The sequence below is a fragment of the Pleurodeles waltl genome, chromosome 6 (assembly GCF_031143425.1).
Source record: "Pleurodeles waltl isolate 20211129_DDA chromosome 6, aPleWal1.hap1.20221129, whole genome shotgun sequence".
NCBI lineage: Eukaryota > Metazoa > Chordata > Amphibia > Caudata > Salamandridae > Pleurodeles > Pleurodeles waltl.
Window position 1 is genome coordinate 1,597,539,450 of NC_090445.1, and position 19,057 is coordinate 1,597,558,506.

General features: G+C 42.0%; 1 protein-coding gene across 1 annotated transcript in view; it reads left to right on the top strand.

Annotated features, from left to right (window-relative positions):
• The window catches only part of MAMDC4 (MAM domain containing 4), a 223,816-nt gene that overhangs the window by 159,129 nt on the left and 45,630 nt on the right, over positions 1–19,057 (top strand). Inside the window, exons 19-21 of the mRNA XM_069241436.1 lie at positions 4,315–4,439; positions 7,233–7,452; positions 9,048–9,185. Of these exons, the coding sequence (XP_069097537.1) occupies positions 4,315–4,439; positions 7,233–7,452; positions 9,048–9,185 (483 nt within the window). The remainder of the gene's footprint in view (positions 1–4,314; positions 4,440–7,232; positions 7,453–9,047; positions 9,186–19,057) is intronic.

Sequence of the window (19,057 nt, forward strand, 5' to 3'; positions counted from 1 at the left end):
TCAGAAGTCACAGAACCCCAGTGCCTACGCACACCCCTCTAATTTTCCCCGGGTCGCCTCTCCCTCTCTCTTCATGCTCATCCTATTTATCTGTGTATCCGTCACTGAACTTAAGTCCCTGCCAATGATCATAACTGCCAGGGGGGCCTCCATCAGAATGTCTCCAAAGTTGTGAAGTGTTGCGGAACAAAGTCCCAGTGGGGTGTAGACTAGGACTTGATTAGCAGCATGGTCTCGCCCTCACATTCTCTCATCATTACAATATAGCACTCACTAGTATCCATCAATGTGTGGGACATATGAAATGGCAGAGCCCTCTTGATAAGGATTATCACCCCGCTTGAGCCCAAGGTGTAGTGTGCATAGCAGACCAGTCTATGGTATGGTGTGACCGCCCTTCTCTGTCTCTCTCTACCATATTAGTGTAGTCCAGGTACAGGTTAACCTCTTGACCTTCTAACAGCCAAGGTCCATTTTTCTGTGCTGCCTGTAGTAGGACGTCTCTGTCCCTAAGGACATCAGCTGGGCTATGATTGAATGTGGGCCCGGGTGCCGGGGGAGTTGCTGGAATCCCTGAGGCTCGCTCAATTGAAAAGAACTTTGCTGGATGTCTCTGCAGAACAATTTTTGCGAGCCGGTCCTCAATGAAAACTTCCGTAGTGGGACCTTCTGCTTTTTCTGGTACACCCACTAGTCTTACATTATGGTGGCAGGACCTGCTCTCTGCATCTTTTAGGTGGTTTGTTAGCATCTTTGCCTCTCTTCCCATGGTTAAGCATTTCAGTGTGAGCTTCTTGATGACTGGTAGAGCAGTACCCAGATCATCCTCCGTCTCCTTCACGCCATCTGCCAGCTTTTTATGACCCTCATGCAGGACGCCCACTGCATGATCAGCGTCTCCACTGATACCTTTGTGCCCCTTATAGCCTCCAGGATAGTCACTGTGTGTCTGGCCAAGGAGGCTCCCACCTCTGCCAGTGCTGTTTGTACTCCCAGGTGCCAGAGCACAGCAGTGTTGAGGATATATGGCCCTGGGGCCTCCGTCGGCTGTGGGAGCTCTGCCAAGACGCAGTTTACTCCATGGCTGATTAAGCCACACCCACTTTAAGAATATTGTTGATCATTGTTTGGGGATGGCAACTGTCTGCTTGCTGAATACAATTGTCAGTTGTTGATTTTGTATCCTCCTGTTTTTAACCTCGATGGTTATGTCCAGAAAGTCAGTCTCTGTAAGGGGCATATTGACTGTTGTCTGAATGTTCCATTGATTATTATTTATTTATTATAAGTACTGTTGCAGTAATGTTTCATTGCCAGTGAAATGCCAAGGATATCGTCAATGTAACATCCCCAAAACATTATATGAAGAATGTATTCTGTAGATCTTTTATCCCATAACCAAAATTCTTCTACCTCTCCCATTAGAATGCATGTGCACTGGGTGCAACTTTGGCCCCTATCATAGTTCCTTGGGTCTGGAGGTAATACTCAGAATGAAAGTTAAAAACATTGTTAGGAAGGCTGTGCCCTTTCCAATATCATTTGGTTGGATTCCACAAAGTAGGCTGGTTTGGTTGCTGATGCTTTACGTACCGCATTGATGCCATCCGAATGTCTTATTTAGGTGAAAAGGCTGATTACGTCTGTGGTTGTCAGGACAAAGTCTTCCTCCAAGACAATGTTGTCTAATTTTTATAAAATATCCTTAGAATCCTGGATATAGGACTGAAGATGTTTTATGGAAGGATACAAGTGGTGATCAATTTATTCTCCTACATGGGAGCAGCTGGAATTAATACCTACAATAATGAGCTCCCTGGCAGTGCAAATTATATTTTGTAAATAATAGGTAGCACATACAAGGTAGCCAAGATAGGATGTTCGATGAACAGGTAGTTTCTTTCTTCCAATGTGAGTAAGTTCATGTTGTACCATTTATCCAGTTTGGTTTTCAGTTTCATTTGTATTTCTTTCATAGGGTTTTCTTTTAGTTTTGTTTAGCAATCATTATTTAATAGTTATTTTGTAGAACATTGCCCCTTTTGTCTGCTTCAGTAACAATTTGTTCAGGGTTGTTTTTAAGAAGCTTCAAAGTAGATTGTTTCTGTTTATTCAAGTTCCTAGGTACATACCTTTTACATTTCTGATATTTTTTTATATTCTTTTTCCAGATACTGAGATACTGCTGTGTACAATGATCTGTAGTATATCCAGTTGGCAGTTGTGGATAGAAGAATGTCTTGGTGGTTATAATGTCACTCATAGTATGGGAAGTATCAATTCCAAAACCTTGGGCCAAGTAGAGGGGAGAGGATTGCAGATCCTCTGATAATTCTAAGAGAGTAGCAATCAGATGTATATCTTCCAGGTCCTGGACTGATAGTGTAATAGTCAATATTTGTCTTTTTTGGTAGGTTTCTTGAGTTTGTTGCTGAAGAAAGATGCAAGATTCAGTTTTCTGGTGAATTTGAATGGATCAATTTGAGTTTTTGTAAGGTCTCAGTGTGAAGTAGTGCAAACTGTTAAGCCTTAGTTCATGAGCTCAATTTAGCGTTTAGTTAAGTTGATTCAGTTGGTTTGGTTCTTGGTTTCTTTTCTTTGTTCCGTCCTCCGTGCTCGTGTAGGTACTCCTGGAGTGATTGTCTGTGGTTGTGAGGTTTTGGGAGCCTTGGTTATAGTTCTGGTATCGTGGTTGTTTTGGTTCCGTATACAGAGTCGATGTCTTCTGACTTCTTCGAAAAAAACTAACATTGAGTTTGGAGGTTGTAGTTTCTACTCCACCTCCCAGTGAGTCCAGATCAGAGCTAGTTTCTTGTTACTTATTCTCCTGTGCCTACAATTCAGCTCTTTGAAACCCTTATGGGTGATTTGCACCCCCTTTACAAATCTTAGATTTATTCATTTTATTTATTTGTTCTGCAGGACAATGACTAAGTTCTGACACTGTAGCATATTTCGGTATGTTGTCATAACGCTTGGGCTCTCCCTAATAAGAAACTCATTTTCATGTTAACCTGACCGTGATATGATCTTCTTCTAGCACTAACCCTGCCTGTCTGTAGACACTTATGCATTTTGACCTAACCCATTAAAACATGGCCGCCTAGTTCTACTACTTTCCTTGTCCTATTATGGCTGCCCCCATCACATACTAATGCCTGACCTTTGCACCGGCACTAAATCAAAGGTTAGTAACCTTAAAAACCTTGGGACCTACCTCTCTGAATAGACAACAGCAGGAGCTACTTCAGGGAGTACCATATCCCTCCTAAAGACTACAGCGATTATCAATCTCCTGTTTTCTGGATGTAAGCACAGAGCTCTTTTCCTCCAAATCCGACACACGTCTTGAGACTCTTTTAAAATTTAAGTTCCCTCTCCTTCAACCACCTGGCTTTTTTACTTCCTTTTATTTAACATTTATACTGTAATTTCTTGTATCTCTCTTCTAGATCAAACATTAAACACTTTACTTTATCAGGACAGTGGTTTTTCGATAGGCTTTCTTTCTCCTCATCAATTAGCATGATGATGTGTGTTCGCCTCCCCTCACAATGGTCCCTGCCACAAAATTGTTTCTTCTAAAAGATACCGCTACACCTTATGATACTAATCACTACCAAGCACATAGTAGAACTGAATGCTTTTCTCAAGGCTTTCCAAACATGAGTATGGCCCAACATGCATGTACACTCCTGCACAAGCACTGCTTTGCCACCCTTTTAGGTAGGATCTTATGGACCAACCACTTGTATGTCATTTGATAATTTGTCTTTGTTTTTTCTTTGTCCTTTTTGTGATGTCTTTTCATCGCTTGCAAATCTTTTTTTTCCTTTTCACTTTGTTATTTAACTCATGGTTATCACTAATACACCAAAATTATGCAATTTCCTTTTTGTTTCTATTTATTTAATACCTATTTCACACATTATAATATTATTGTGCTTACTTATGGTGTTATGATTGACATATATATATATATATGTGTGTGTGTGTGTGTGTACAGCCTTGAAAAAGCCCGGGGCCTGCGTGCCGCATGGGGGAAACGCATGTCCGCTGGTCACAATTCTTAAAATTTTGTACCCAGTTAACAATGTCTGAAGACCATCAAGAATTATAAAACAATACCCCCCACTACAACTTAGAATGATAAATCAATCTATCTTTATTTAACGTTTTCAGAATTATCCATTTTGGAATTTGGATATATATTGTGCTAGACTTAACTATATCTTTGGTTACTACTTGTAGCAAATCCTGTCTAAAGCCAATTGGCATTCATACGTCCACTAAATGCCTTTTGCTGTACCACAGGCATGCTGAACCTGAAAATCAGACATGGAGAACACGAGACCCTCCTCTGGACCCAGACAGGAACCCATGGGAATGCCTGGCACCTCGGATATCAAACACTTAACCATAATGGGGAAGAATACCAGGTAACTACACATTCTTTGTGTTTGCATTTATATGAAACAGATATGCTTCCCATCGTTTAGTGCAAAAGGTACACAGCACCACACATAATCTACATATTGTCAAGTGATTGTAATGCATTTTTTCCAAGTTACATCATCCAGATGGGGCAGAGGTGATGAGGGATATATACAGTTGTAAGTAAATTCTATTGAGGATAATTTTAAGGTGCTCAAGGAAGGGTTAGACCTAGGGTCAATTGGGCAGCCTTTCCAATTGAGTGACAGGAAGGAAAACTAAATCACCTGGAAACCAGGGCAGTTTGGTACTGACAAGGCAGTGTATTTCAGTTATGCAGTGAGGTGGTGGATGGATTTGTACAGGGAACTGTATGCATGGTAGGCTGAGGGCAAGGCTGTGAATCCTACATATGTGTTACAGTCTAAACCAGCCTTCCCGAGATCTGTAGAGGGATTAGGAACTGGGTTTTGGATGGTTGTGAAGAGTTTGAAGGGCTAGAAAAAGGAAGGGGAAGGAAATCATGAGTTTGATGAAAAGGTCATGCTTGCATAGGTCTTTAGTGCATTAGTTGTGATGATGGTTTTGGCAGAGTGCAGTGTAAGATGTGTTACATTTTGTAGAAATTGAGATCATAGTAGTGTGTGAGGTGACATTTCAACTGATGAAGGTACACTGCTGCCTTTTGCTGTGAAACTGATGCTAAGTCTAGAAGAAGGGGATGTTGGAAATAGAATCAGGAGAGACAATTTGTGAAAAACAATGATTTTGGTACAAAGAGATGTCTGCCATCTTTCCTGTTATATCTTAATGGATAATACTATATCCCCTGAGAAATCAATATACAAGATAGCGAGGATTCCCAAAGGTAACCATTCTCCCACACTGGAATTATTCAAATAAATTGGGAGGATTATACCTTTATCCACAATTAAATATTTGTATCCTTATATGTACAATCAATCAATCAATAAGTGCTTGGACACAAAAGAGACACGTTTATAATAAATGTGGCCGCAGATCAACATAAATATTAAAAAATTCCATATGAATGGTTGAGGAAGTGGTGTGGTAATTAGCGTGTCAACCCTTAAATAAAAGAACAAGAAACAGTGATATGGCTCACGTTAGAATTTGATGTTGCATTATGTATTCAATAACTATTATAGACCATTATCAAGATCAAGAATATACAATACCCAAAGACCTAGATTACACAGGTTCTCTGTTACAGAAAGAATCCCCATGCTTAAATCATTGTCCAAGCCAGCTCAATTCAACTCAATGCATCAACTGAAAACATCTAATCAAAACAGTGCAAATGCATCTGAGACTACATGGTTTGTTGGGCTGCAAGCTCCTGCAGAAACAAAGGGCCTAATTACGAGTCTGGCAGTCACTAGACCGACGCTGCTGTGGCAGGCCCACTGCCACATTATGACCCTGGCAGTCCAACCAACAGAGTACCGCCATCTCCTCCGGGATCTGTGATCCCGACGGGCTGACGGCAGGTTGCAATCAGCCAGGGCAGCGCTGCCCTCCAGATTACAACCTGCTTCTCCGCCAGCCTTTTCATGGCGGTTTCACCACATGTAAAGGCTGTCGGAGAATAGGTGCAAGGGGCCACAGGGGAGCCGCTGCACTGCCCGCGGCATGGGCAATGCATGGGTCTCCCTGCCCAGCACCCTCATAATACCTCCTCGTCTGCTTTGAATACAGTGCGCATTACGAGGGTGCTGGTGTCCACTGCGGGCGGCAGCAGTGCCGCCGGCTCGATTGTCAGCCCAGTATCCATGAAAGTCATAATTGGGCCGGTGGGGAGGTCACCACTACAGTGTCAGGAGTTTTGGCGGACGGCTGTTCCCATCTGCCAAACTCGTAATTAGGCCCAAAGCCTGCAAATTGGCTAGAAGGAAAGGGGTTGAAATAAGAATTATTTTCAGTTTGTGACTTTGTATGCTGGATAAGGTTTGCTTCTAGAAACTTACTTAGGACAGAAGTCCCTGATTTTAGTATGCGATTCAAAGTGGGATTAGAACCCCTTGTACCGACTTGACCTCAATAGTTAGAAATACCTTTTAGGATGATATACACACCTTCAACTTTTGTTCACCTCTGAAGCATACACTTTTATTAACAAAAAATGATGATTTCTAAAATGGACAGTGCAGAGCCAGGAAGTGATAGACGGTAACTTGCAAGTTCTATGACAATAAAAATATCCAGTAATGTGTTCACTGTAAGTGATATGTTGTTATGAGCACTGTGAAGGTGCAGGGATGTAACTAGCCTCTTTACCAGACATTATTATACAAAGACATTCACGAATGCTGTTGAAGCTGCTGGAAAATGAAAGGTAGCTGTTTAATTCATCGTTATTACTTATGCTAGAAATGGTGGCCTTAACTGGAAAGACAATTGACTCATTCTCAGATCCCATCATCAAAACGAGTACCTGAGACACTTGCACTTTGAGTTTGGATAACCTGACTCCAGGTTTTCACGTTGCCCCCAAAATCGTAGTGTTATGCTTGTTCTGTCTTGCTAGTCTAGAATCTTCATGGCTACACCTCTAAGGCATCATTTAGCCATGCAGCTGGTGCCAAAGAGGGAGGATCTCCTCCTCCACAACTACTGGTGGGCTACCGAATCCAGAGCTGTCTGCTTTTTCTACAGTAACATCTTCAATGGCCATGACAGTAAATATACTAAGAATTGTGATGAACCCCATGGCATTCACCTAGTATTCAAATCGTTTTTGCAAGATTCCTCAACAAACTGATTTCTGTTCATTGCAGCTGATCTTCGATGCCGTGCTTGGAGGCTCCTTGGGCAACATTGCCATTGATGATATCACAGTGCGGTCAGGGCACTGTGTAGCTCAGGTGCACTGCTCCTTTGAGGAAGGCCTGTGTGGTTATTCCAATGAAACAAACCACTTGTGGGTCCGACAGAGCAACTTCAGTGGCATCACCAGAGGAGGACCTTCTATTGATCACACCACAGAGACCATCATAGGTAGGACATTCTTAAGCCAATATTGGTAACAAGGGCCTGATGTAACTTGATTTAAGAATCTTCTTTGATGTCATATTCTTCAAGATCTCCTCTTTATTTACATTTTCATTGCGGTGAAAATTAGAGAAGAAGTGTTTAAATTGTCTTTCCTTGCAGGTGTAATATATCTGCAAACTGTACTTGCTATTTATCTGTGATGATGCCACTTCCTGGTTCATGGAATGACAGTAGTTCCCAAAATGCAGGACACAAATTAAGAAAACCTCTAAAAAGTTAGAAATAAGATGGGTGGAAGGAGTTTTTAAATTTAAAGTGGAAATCCAGCTGAAGTCATAACATTAACAAAGTAGGTCAACATCTTAATTTTCAAAAATGTGCATGCTCCTTTAAGTTCTTCTCCTAATGTGGCTTTTGAATACTACAAAACACTGGTTGTCTTCATTAGCTTGTTGTACTTGGGCCTTCCTTTCTTTTTAAAAGCCAGACGTTAAAACATCTTTGTAAATGCTGAGTGCTTTTTCAACGATATCACCTTGAAAGTCTAGGGCTTCCTAAATGTCACTTCCAGACCAGATGACATTATATATCATAGTTTTTTTTACATCGAGATTGAAATATCAACCTACAAAAACATTGCAACCATTGCATCACCTACCAATACATTGTCAAGGTAAGTGTATATGTGCTATTCTTAACACCACATTCACTTGCTTACACTTGCCATGCATTGTAGAGGTAAAGTTGATTAAGCGGACGCAATATTTTTATTGATCAATATTTTGGCAGAAATGTAGTGATAGAGTGCCTACTGTACATTAAATAACTTTTGATGGAGACACAATTAGATTTCTCCATACCTTTGCATCTGAGTAGAGATCAGAAGCAGGCTGATCTGTGGACAGTTACAAGGACACAATCCAAGACGTCCTACACCTTGAAAAATGTGCATGATTTTTTCAAAACTATTTTAACCCATCTTCTGAGCTTACAAGTCTCAGAAATTTGACAGGGAGTTCAACCCACATCTATGTTATGGGCTGGCGTGTTCATTTAAAGCTTGAAGATAGAGCTAACACATTTGATTTGGACTATGACTAAGATCGTCCCCACTTTCCTTGAACTTGTCACTTTCACTAGGTATTTACTGATTGGTAAGCACTGTGTGGGTGCGTCTTGACCAGTGTGTAAATCACCATCTTTCCGCTAGTAGGGTTCCTGATTAGATAGTGTTCGTGTTCTTTCAGTTGGAACCACTGTTTTTAGGTCAAAAAGCATAAGTTTTTGGGTGATCATTTGTGCTCTGGCAATAATCGCTCTTGTAACTAAAACTATGTAGTGGGGCAAGGGTTGTTAGTGGTGGATTGTTATGTGGTTTCTGGACTGTAGTAATAAAGTAACTCTGGAGCCAGATGGAGGGCTCTTGTGTTTGATACATTAAAAAGTAAGTGTTTGTGCTAATTCATGTCCGCATCTTCAGTCTTCTTCTTGAAGATTGTTATTCTTGTGCCACAGGAAATATGAAAAATAAGGGATGGGGCAAATTGACAAGCGATGGCATAAACAATTTATTATTATTGCGTGTCCTTCTTTTACAGGGCAATATATGATTGTGGACACAAGCAAAGTGGCTATGGCCAGTGGGACTTCCTTTTTGATGAGATCAGAGGTGCATGAGCCACTCTATGGGGATGGATGCCTTGGGCTCTGGTACTATGTGAGCGGCAGAAATGCAGGTAAGGCCGCTGGGTCAAATGGTGACCTTGATCTTCAGTCTTATAACTTAAATTCCAACCCTTTCTTCTTTTAGAATTCAGAAGCCACCTTTACATCTGGAGGCATGCACTCTAAGAAGTACTTTTATACTTTTAATGAGCAAGCTTTAAAACTTCTGATGTGTACTATAGAGACTATGGGGCCTACTCACAAATTGCATTTTGTTTTACATTTAGTAGTACTACAATACTACTGCTGATGTACTACAAAACACTATTCACAAACCTACAAGTATAAATCTCCACCTCCAGCCCTCCTATCTTTTCTATGGGGACATTCTCACACATGCCAGCTTCTTATTTAGTAACAAATATCGGAGGGAGCATGAGGAGTGGCTAGAAAAAAGGGGCATACTTACTACAGCATGTGAGGGGTATAAAGAGTAGTAATAAGGAGCTTAGGAGGGGGGGTAAGAAAGGTCCTGCACCCACCCACACAAGAAAGAGTAAGCCCAATGCTATACATAAGCTTCACCTATAAAGTTACTCGAGCTAAAAAGAAACCTAAAACTGAAGTAAATTACTTCAGTTCAGAACTGAAGTATGTCCATCCCCACACATAGCCAACCACTAGTACTGCAAACCCTCCCATAGGAAATAATGGAGATAAGGACTTAAAATAAAACCCAGTAGGAAATAATGTTACATTAAATTAAAACATTTAAAATAGTTAAAATATAACGAAATATAATTTAATGTTAAAAAAATATTTAAAAATAGCACATATTTATCACTTAATTTTTAACAGCCATTTTTGAATTTTGATATTAATTACATTTCCTTGAAATATATTTAAATTACATCTAATTATGTCTATACATCACAATAAATATTTATTAATGCATAATAAAAAGGTTTAATTTGCTTACTTTAGTGGGAATTTATTTTTTAATTTAAACTTTAAAATAGTTTTATACATTTAAATTTAAATTAGTTAATAATTCAATGCAAAATTAGGTTAATAGTGCAGTAGCATTTTATTATTTTCTTCTATATTTAAAATATATAAAATTAATTCACAATACTTGACATAAAAATGTTTTTACCATTTTTAAACTAAATCAACTTTTTTTATTTTTCCCTATACTTTACCAAATTTTGAAAAAAATGTTAATGTATACATTCATAAAGGGTAGTTAAAATAGTTTATTAAATAATAAATAATAAAAATATTTTATCTTTATATATGTTTTTAACATTACATTATATTTATTTATATTGTGAACTATTTTAAATAATTGAATTTAATTTACCATTATTTCCTAGAGGATGTCATTTTGATGCCAATAAAGAAACTCAAGCTTGATATATAGTCCCCGTTATATAATTATAATTTAACATTGCTTTTGATCGTACTTTTGGCCAGGCTCACTTTCTCTCACTCTGAATATTTTATTATAACTTTTGAAAGCATTTTCTAAAGCTCACCCTCACATAAAGGTGGTGTGGGGTTCTATACACTACCAAAATTGCAACAAAACAATGACAACAAAAACCTAAATCCAAAATATAGCAGTAGTTGTAGTACAAATACAGACCCAAAATTAAAACATGTAACAAAGTTTAAACAACAGAGAACAGAAATGTTCCTCTTTCATCATCCAACACTTATCTTGCTGGACTGAGGATCCACATACTATTAACTAGTAACTCTGCCTCTGTTGTAGCAATAGAACTGACATCGACCTGCCTGGCCTAGCTGAATCCAATCACTGCCGGCGCATGGTGTGGGGCTGCACGGGATACGGGCCTGGTGGTGTGCTCAGCAGCGCCTTACTGCTCCTGTGCCTTGCACTATCCATCACCACACCACAAGGAGGGGTATTGTTGCCCAAAGGCCTGTTGCACAGGAGACCGCCTGCAGGTTGGAATTTCTGCCCCTCCCTCACACCTTGCTAGGATCGGGGGAGCTGCAGAGGAGCTAGGGGGTGCAGTGAGAAGTGCTCCACTGATATGGCTCTGTTCCCCTCCTGTCGGGCAGGTCGTGGCTGCAAGATGACCCCCTGCGCCTGAGGGGGAGAGGGGAAGTCAAACTCACCGACGAAGATGGCCTAATCTTCCTCCCATTACTGAGTGATTGTGTGGTGCCATGGCTGCCTGGATGCTCCAGCTAGCCGCACCTGACACTGAGGCGGCCCAACTCAGATCCCCTGCTTCATGGTGAGGCTACTACTGGTCCATGCAATATCCTAAGGCAGTAGGCGACGGGTTTCCACCTGTGTTATCTACATGGTTTAATGGGCGGTGCTTGTACCTTGGAGCAAGATGGCGCCTGTGTAGCATGCCGGCTCGCTGCTCTCCCCGTCCTCGCAGCCCAAAGAAAACCCATCTTTGGGGAAGATGGAGGCATCTTGCCAGCCCCATTCAATTATCTATCGGCATTGTTTTGCTTCACTCTTGGCCCGCGGTATCGTCAGTAAGGTTGAGAGAAGGTGCTGGTGCACCGCATTTTCCTGGGCTGCCCTGGGAAGCGCTGTTGAACTGTTCCGCGACATCAGCTCTTTGCTCTTACAGCAATGCGTTCTGCAGGTGATCAGCTCTTTCTCTCCCTGGCAGACTGGGCTATATGGCAGGGCACAGATTATGTCTGACAGAGGAGGCAGAGGCGCAAGGGGGCTCAAAGGCACTAAGAGCTGCTCGGTCGCCAGATTATTACCTCTTCAGCGTGGCACCAGACAGACATCGCGGAAAAGGGAGGCAGCACCACCCCCTACTGCAAAGTGGGCCCCCGCTTTGAAGAGGCAGCTGCAGAAGGCTGATCTGCGACCCTCCCTCCCTGCCAACAAAGCCTTACAGCCCTCTATCACAGACATGTTTTCCACTCCTTCTTCTACGGCCCCTCTGGTGACACTAGATGCACTTCAGGAATCATCAAAGGTGGCTCTGATTTCTGAGGGAGGCTCCGGCAGCATGGTCCTTGCACAGCCCGGAGGGAGTATTGAGAGTAAACAGGAAGGTCCAGTTAACCCCCATGACACTGACATTACACACTCTGTGGTCAAAACTTTATCAGGTATGGGGGTGTGTGATGAAATTAGCATTTCTGGGGAAGATAATTTGAGGGTGCATACTCTCCTGTCAGAAGCAAGGCCAGCTGTGAGCTCTCTTATGGGTGGTATTGCTTTAAATCATCTCTCGTCACAAGCCTCAGTAAGCTCCGAGGAGCCTCAGTTAGGTGCTGGAAAGGACTTGACACAAGGTGCCGTCGGGTCCCCTGATATTGGGGACAAGTTATTTTCTCTTACTGATGACTTGGATAATTCTGAGATTAGCTGAGTATCATCCGCAGAAGATACTGTCTCAAACTCTAGCACTAGTAGCATAGTGGATGAACCAGCGGTAACAATCAAATGTGGTCAGGGTGGAGAGTCTTAGAGGAAAAAAGGGGAACTGCATGGGGGCACAGGATAGGCTTCTGAGGAGAATGTGGCCCGTAAACTTAAGTGGGACTACTCAACCACACAGCAGGTATATCCGGAGGACCAAAGAGGCCCGGAATCATCACATCTAGGGCATTTTCTGGTTTGTGACGCAAGAGATACTGCTGAGGCCCGGGAACCCTTGCTGTCACTCATTTTCTAGTCCATAAAGGAGTTGCAAGAGGACATGCATATAGAGAACCGATGCACTCCCCTGGCATCTCAAAAACTTCAGGCAGTCATCAAGAAGGTTAATAAAACTTACTCCAACATTGGCACGTGCATTTCTGGGGTGGAAGAACGTTCCGAGCTGCCTCAGTCTGAGATGGGTTTAATAAAATCCCAGAAGGGTTACAAGAATCTCTGTTAACAGATGGTATGTGGAAGCTTAAGGAATTTGAAAACCGGCAGCAAAGGAACAATTTCTGCTTCCTTGGGATAGCGGAAGGAGCTAAGGGTAACAATATTGGCTCTTTTATACTGACACTTCTTAAAGAAGCATTTCCTGAGCTTACACAATGGGACTGGGATTTTGAGCTTCAGCGGGTGCATCACTTCTCCTTTACCATCAAGAAACAGCAGGTGACAGATATGGAGAAACCGAGAGCCATCTTAGAGTACTTTGGAAATTTTCTCCTGAGAGCAACTAATTTTCGAAGGCATGTCCTAATGCCAGAAGAGAGTTCAATGGTCACTCCTTTTTTGTCAGAGCTGACTTCTGTCATTCAACGACTGAGCTACGTTGGTGCCTGAGGAAGCTCTTTGTTCCCTTTCAAACGCTGGGAGGAGAAGTCTTCCTTTTGAACCCTGCTTGTCTCAAAGTAACTAATAAGGGAAAAATGTGCACCTTCTTATCAGGAATCAATTCGGGAGAGTATTTAAAAGAGCTAGTGTCCTGCCTTCAGTAGGGACTTAATGGACTTGTTTATCAAGTGAAGGCTGTCTCTTTCTCGCCTCTGTTTTTTTATTTTCTTTTTTCTTCCTTTGCCTTGGGAATATGTGTTGTAAGATGGAAATGCTTTGCCGTTAGCTGTTGGGTATGAGTGTGCTTTTCTTTCTAAGTTTACTCACGTGTAATGGTGTTTGTTAGATATATATGGCTCAGTGGTAATCTTCCTTTCTGTTTTTTTCCCTGCTCCCTGTCTCTCTTTTTTTTGCTCCCCTTCTCTCTTTTTCTCTGTCTAGTTATCAGTGGCTGTGGGGCTGGTGGGAGTGGCAGGAATAATATTGGGTGGCACCCATTAGGTCATTGATCTGATTGCTCCAATTGGGCAGTGGGGGATATGAGTTTAGTGGGACCTTGGCTGGGGGTGGGGGGTGGGACAGGGTTCAGGTGGTTAGGGGGCGGTAGGGGTTGGAGTGGTGGTGGTGGGAGCTGCTTCAACACAAGAGCACAAGGGGATTTTCCTGGACAGATTCCGTATGTGTTGGTACTATATATTCTCAGCTACAGTTGGGGTTTGTTTGGCTATGGATTTTTCCCTACCTTAGCTATATGACTAACAGTATTCGAATAGCCACAGTTAATATCTGTGGGCTAAATGATGTTAAAAAATGCCATAGGATCTCCTTGGAGTTACAGTTATTAAAGGTGGATATCATCTCTCTCCAAGAGACACACCGAGGGTTCTAGGTGAGGGATCCTTGAGTCTCTCAGGCTCCAGTTAAAAGGCGCCACGTCGCCTGGAGCACGGACAAGAGGTGTTGCAGTCCTTGCAAGAAGGCAGCTCTTTTCTTTTAATCGCACACAAGTTGATAGTCAGGGGCAATGGGTCATAACTGAATGCCTCTTTCCAAATGGGGCATTCACAAGTTGCTCCACGTACGGGACCATCTTTGATGACCCAACGGTGTTCGAGTGCTTTAATAATGAATTGGCCTTATGGCCGTCACCAATTATTAAGCATTAAGCATATTCTGGTCAAAAGCCCATGGTTGTTCGCTCTCTGTGTGACTTTGTTCATAACCATGGGTTGGTAGAGGTTTGGGGGGTCAAAATGCCTTTCGACCCTGGATATACATACTATTCTGCCCACACCAAAAACATGTGGAGCTTGACTATTTTTTGGTGTCAAGCTCTTTAATCTGGGATTATAGAATTGATTCCCCATTATATGTCTGATCATGACCCTCTTGTGTTGGCTCTTACACTCAAAGTTGGGGAAAAACAGGCTTCGAAATGGAGCTTTGAGCGTGCCCTTTTAATGGCTGATGATTATATAAATATACCATTAAGAAATGAATCCCAATCTTTATGAAAGAAAACATCGGGAGTGTTCTGCTCGGGTCGGGTGGGACACATTTAAAGCTGGCATTCAGAGAAGAAATGTTTTACTCTGAATCACCAAAAGGAGAAGCTCTGCATAACTGAGTTACTTACAGCTTTGGCGGTGGCAGAAACTAGGTTAGTATCTGCTATCATCAAGAGGGAGGACATACAAAAGTCCAACAATGGGTTGAAATGATTAAGGGCTCATATTTAGAGGTGACCGCCAAAAAAGCGGCAGATATATATCTTGCTTGGAAAGAGAAATCCTACAACTTTGGCGAATGGGTAGGTCATCTCCTTGCTATCTGTGTGCGTCGAAAGCAAGTGCAAGGAGGTATAAAAGAAGTAAGGGACTCTGTTTGGGTAAGTCTCATAACCCTCAGACATCCTCGCCACCTTCCAGAGGTTTTTATTCGACTCTGTCCACTGAGAACTTGGATTGGGAAGACAGAGAGGTTCTGCAGTTTTGAGACAAACTTCATTAGACGTCCTAGTTTAACTGGATTGGGAATTATTGGAAGCCCTATATCATGGGAACAAATTCTGCTGCCTATCCCTAGCTTACCATCAGGTAAGGCGGCCTGCCAGACAGCATCTCTCTTGAGTTTTATCAGGTTTTTTCCATATCTATCAGAGAGTACCTATTCAATCTCTTTATAAATATTCAAAACGGCACCATCCCCCGAAGTCGTGGTCTATGGCCAATATTGTGGTTTTTCCTAAAAAAACATAAACTAGTACAGGAATTGTGCTTGTATCCCCCAATTACGCTGATTAATGGGGACTCCAAAATGTATTCCAAAGTTACGTCTATGCGTTTGTCCAGTGTTATCAGCAAAATTGTTTTATTCCTGGGAGGGGAATGACTGACCATATCTGTTGTGTGATTCTGCTTTTTGATGCCGCAGGTACAGCCGGAGACTCTATGGCTTTAATTTTGGACACTGAGAAAGCGTTTGATAGGGTCTCCTGGCAGTACCTGTGGGATGTTATGCGGAAAGTGGGGATCGGACCTGGATTTATCAAGGCTATTGGTGCTGTATATCAGGATCCGACCGCCAGAGTCTTTGCAAAGGGAGGGTACTTGGAGCTTATTAAGATTTAAAGGGGGACAAGGCATGGATGCCCTTGCTCTCCTTTACATTTTTCTATCTATATTGATCCATATGTATAGAGATTTGATGCTAACCCAAAGATTATGCCTATGCAGTTGAACAGATGGGATACAAAGACCTTGGGATATGCTGATGATGTTGCTCTAGTCTGTCTGGACCCCAAGACCGCTTTGAAAGAAATCAGAAGAGACGCCCATTTGGTTTGGGCGGTTTTCAGGGTACTGGCTTAATGATAAGACACAAGTGGTTAGCAATCGTCTAGCTTTGTTGAATGATGTTTGCGTAGTAGACAGTGCAATGTATTTAGGAGTTAGTATCTCTTATAATGTCGACCAGAATGTAGGCTCTAACATGGAGCTCTTAATAGAGGGAGCTTACAAGGATCTTGCCCAGACAAATAATTTACACCTCTCCTTAGTCAGCCAATGTAATGTTCTTAAAATGCTGCTTCTTCTGAAAGGTCTATACTTCTTTCGGGCCAATCCAATAGAAGTTCAGAATTGTTGGTTTAGAAGTTTGGGTGGCATGATAATAAGATTCTTATGGTCCTACGGTTGGACTCGGAGAGCTCTAAGGTTTTTGACAATTCTGTGCGAGAGAGGTGGCTGGTCGGTGCCAAATTTTAAATTATATTATTGGTCGATCACTCTCCAACAATGTTGAATCCTGTGTCAGGAGGAAAGCTCCGAGTCGGTGATGGCTGGTAATGATCCCTGGCCATTTATTCTTCTGCTCGGGAAAGGGGCATGGGGTTGACTTTGGAGACAAGTTGAATCTGTATATTTTAAAAGGGTTCAATTTAAGTCTTGGCTGTATGCTTTTAAGGTATGGGCTATTCGTAAACATCTCAGTATCAGTTGGCTAAATTACTGTATGCCTATGTTTAATAATCCCTTTTTACCAGATATATTCTAGGACCCATATATATTTCCCGCTGGAAAGGATTATCACTTCTTAGGCTGGGGGAGTTCTTTTCTTACTCAGGTCTTGTGTCTTTTGAGGCTCTGGTCAGTGATTATTCAGTCGGACATGGGGAATTGTTTTACATTTTGCAAATTAGGGACTTTCTCAGCTGGAAGGGATGTGGCCCTACTGGATTTCTCTGGGTGGAGCTTGTGGATTTATTTTTAAATGCAAGACTTTGACCAATTGGGGAAATATACGGGCTGTTGATTCAATTTATGAAGGATAATCAAAATAAGCATTCTGAGAAATTGCAGGAAAAACTTTCCATCCCTAACTCTACCCTTTTGGAATCTCTTTGTACTCGCTCAGTCTTCCTGTCTGTTAACTTGTTAGCTCAACATTATAAAACTTGTTTTGATTTATACAACACCCTGGGGAAGACTGTGCAGTGTAGGGAGGCAAGGGATCGTGGTTGACCAAGATGCCTTCTTTATGGAGTAAATTTAACTAAGCTGAAGTCATCGCTGAAATTTCCAGGTTTCTCAATGAGAAGCTTAAGCATGGAGTTTCTTTAACCCCACCTCCCCAGTTTATATTGCTTGGAATTCAGGAAGAGGGTGTCCTAGAAGGGGTAAGTCCATTTTTATTTATGGCCTTAACAGTATTCCGGCTTAGTGTCAGCTCGGCCTGGCTCAATCTTGAATCTCCCTCTTTTGGCAATGGCTTGCTAGAATGTTTGCCACATACAAGCTTGAAAATGCTTTGTACCAATGAAAGGTTAAAAAGGCAAAGAGGGGGCTTTGGATTCGGGCCCCCTTTTCTGATTGGATTCTGGCCCATCAGGAATAGCATGTGGGGGTTTTGGGTAGGATGCTAATTGCTTTTTTAATTGCGCAACATTTAGATTAATTTAATCTTATCTTTACGATGGGGATCCAAGGGACGGCTTCTGCACCTTGCACTTTATTTATTGCACTTTTCACTATGAAATGAATGTGGGGATCTGTGGTTCCATTTATATGAAAGTTGCACTTTTTAACAATGTACCTCTCATTACAACCCTGCCGGTCTTTGCGGTGGTCCGACTCCTTTGGCAGCGGTCAGACCGCCACATCACCAGTTTCCCTCCACAGGAGGGGCTGACAGTGCTGGCGGTAATAATTTGCCAGGGCAGTGCTGAATGCAGCGCCGCCCTGGGGATTACAGCACCCCATGTAAAGACTGGCAGAGATGGGGTGCTGGAGGCCCCAGGGGCCATGCAGGGGCCCCCATGGCCACCCCGTTATGCAATTCACTGTCTCCATTGCAGACAAAAAACTGTGCGACGGTTGCTGGTGCACCCTATGCAATTATGAGCCGGCATCAATGTTGCGGGCTGTTTCCCACTGAACCAGTGGGCGGAAACTCTGTTTCTGCCCACTGACCCAGTGGGAAACTCATAATAGGGCCAGCGGGAAGGCACAGGAGTTTGGCGGATGGCCTTTTCCATCCGCCAAAATCATAATGACCCCCTGTGTGTCTATAATCTTATATTTGATTCATGATTGCTCTTGTGCTGGTGGAAGTGGGTTTGTTTGTTTCTATATTTTAACATTTTTCAATAAAAAACATTAGAAAAAAAAGAGATTCTAAATTCATTTTGTATATCTGTATACTAGCATCTCATTATACTTTTCCTCTTTTGTAATTTTGTTTATGAGTTTAAATGTTTGGATTCATTCATTCATGTTATGCAGTCCACAAAAAAGCCTCGTAGGAGGCTTTTCTGATTCCTTTTCTGATAGTCTTTACAGCATTGATTGTGATGTAATAAAATGTATGTATTTCTTGGTGAGCATGTTTTGATCTTTAAATGGATGGTGCAAAACATAGTCAGCTGCCTGGTTTGTAAACAATTCCACACCTGTAAATTTTCTGTGACAGTTTTGCTTTTGAATTACAATCATGGTAAGAGCTTTGAGTGCCTAAGGGTCTGTAATGATTGTTATCAGTTTGCCATACAGAAATAAATGATGACGGTCACATACATTTATTTTTTAAATATAAGTTGCTAAATAAGCCCAGAAGTAGCCTTTCTTGATTGATCTGCCTCTGGCAGGCTGAGTCAGGCTACTTTAATGAGGT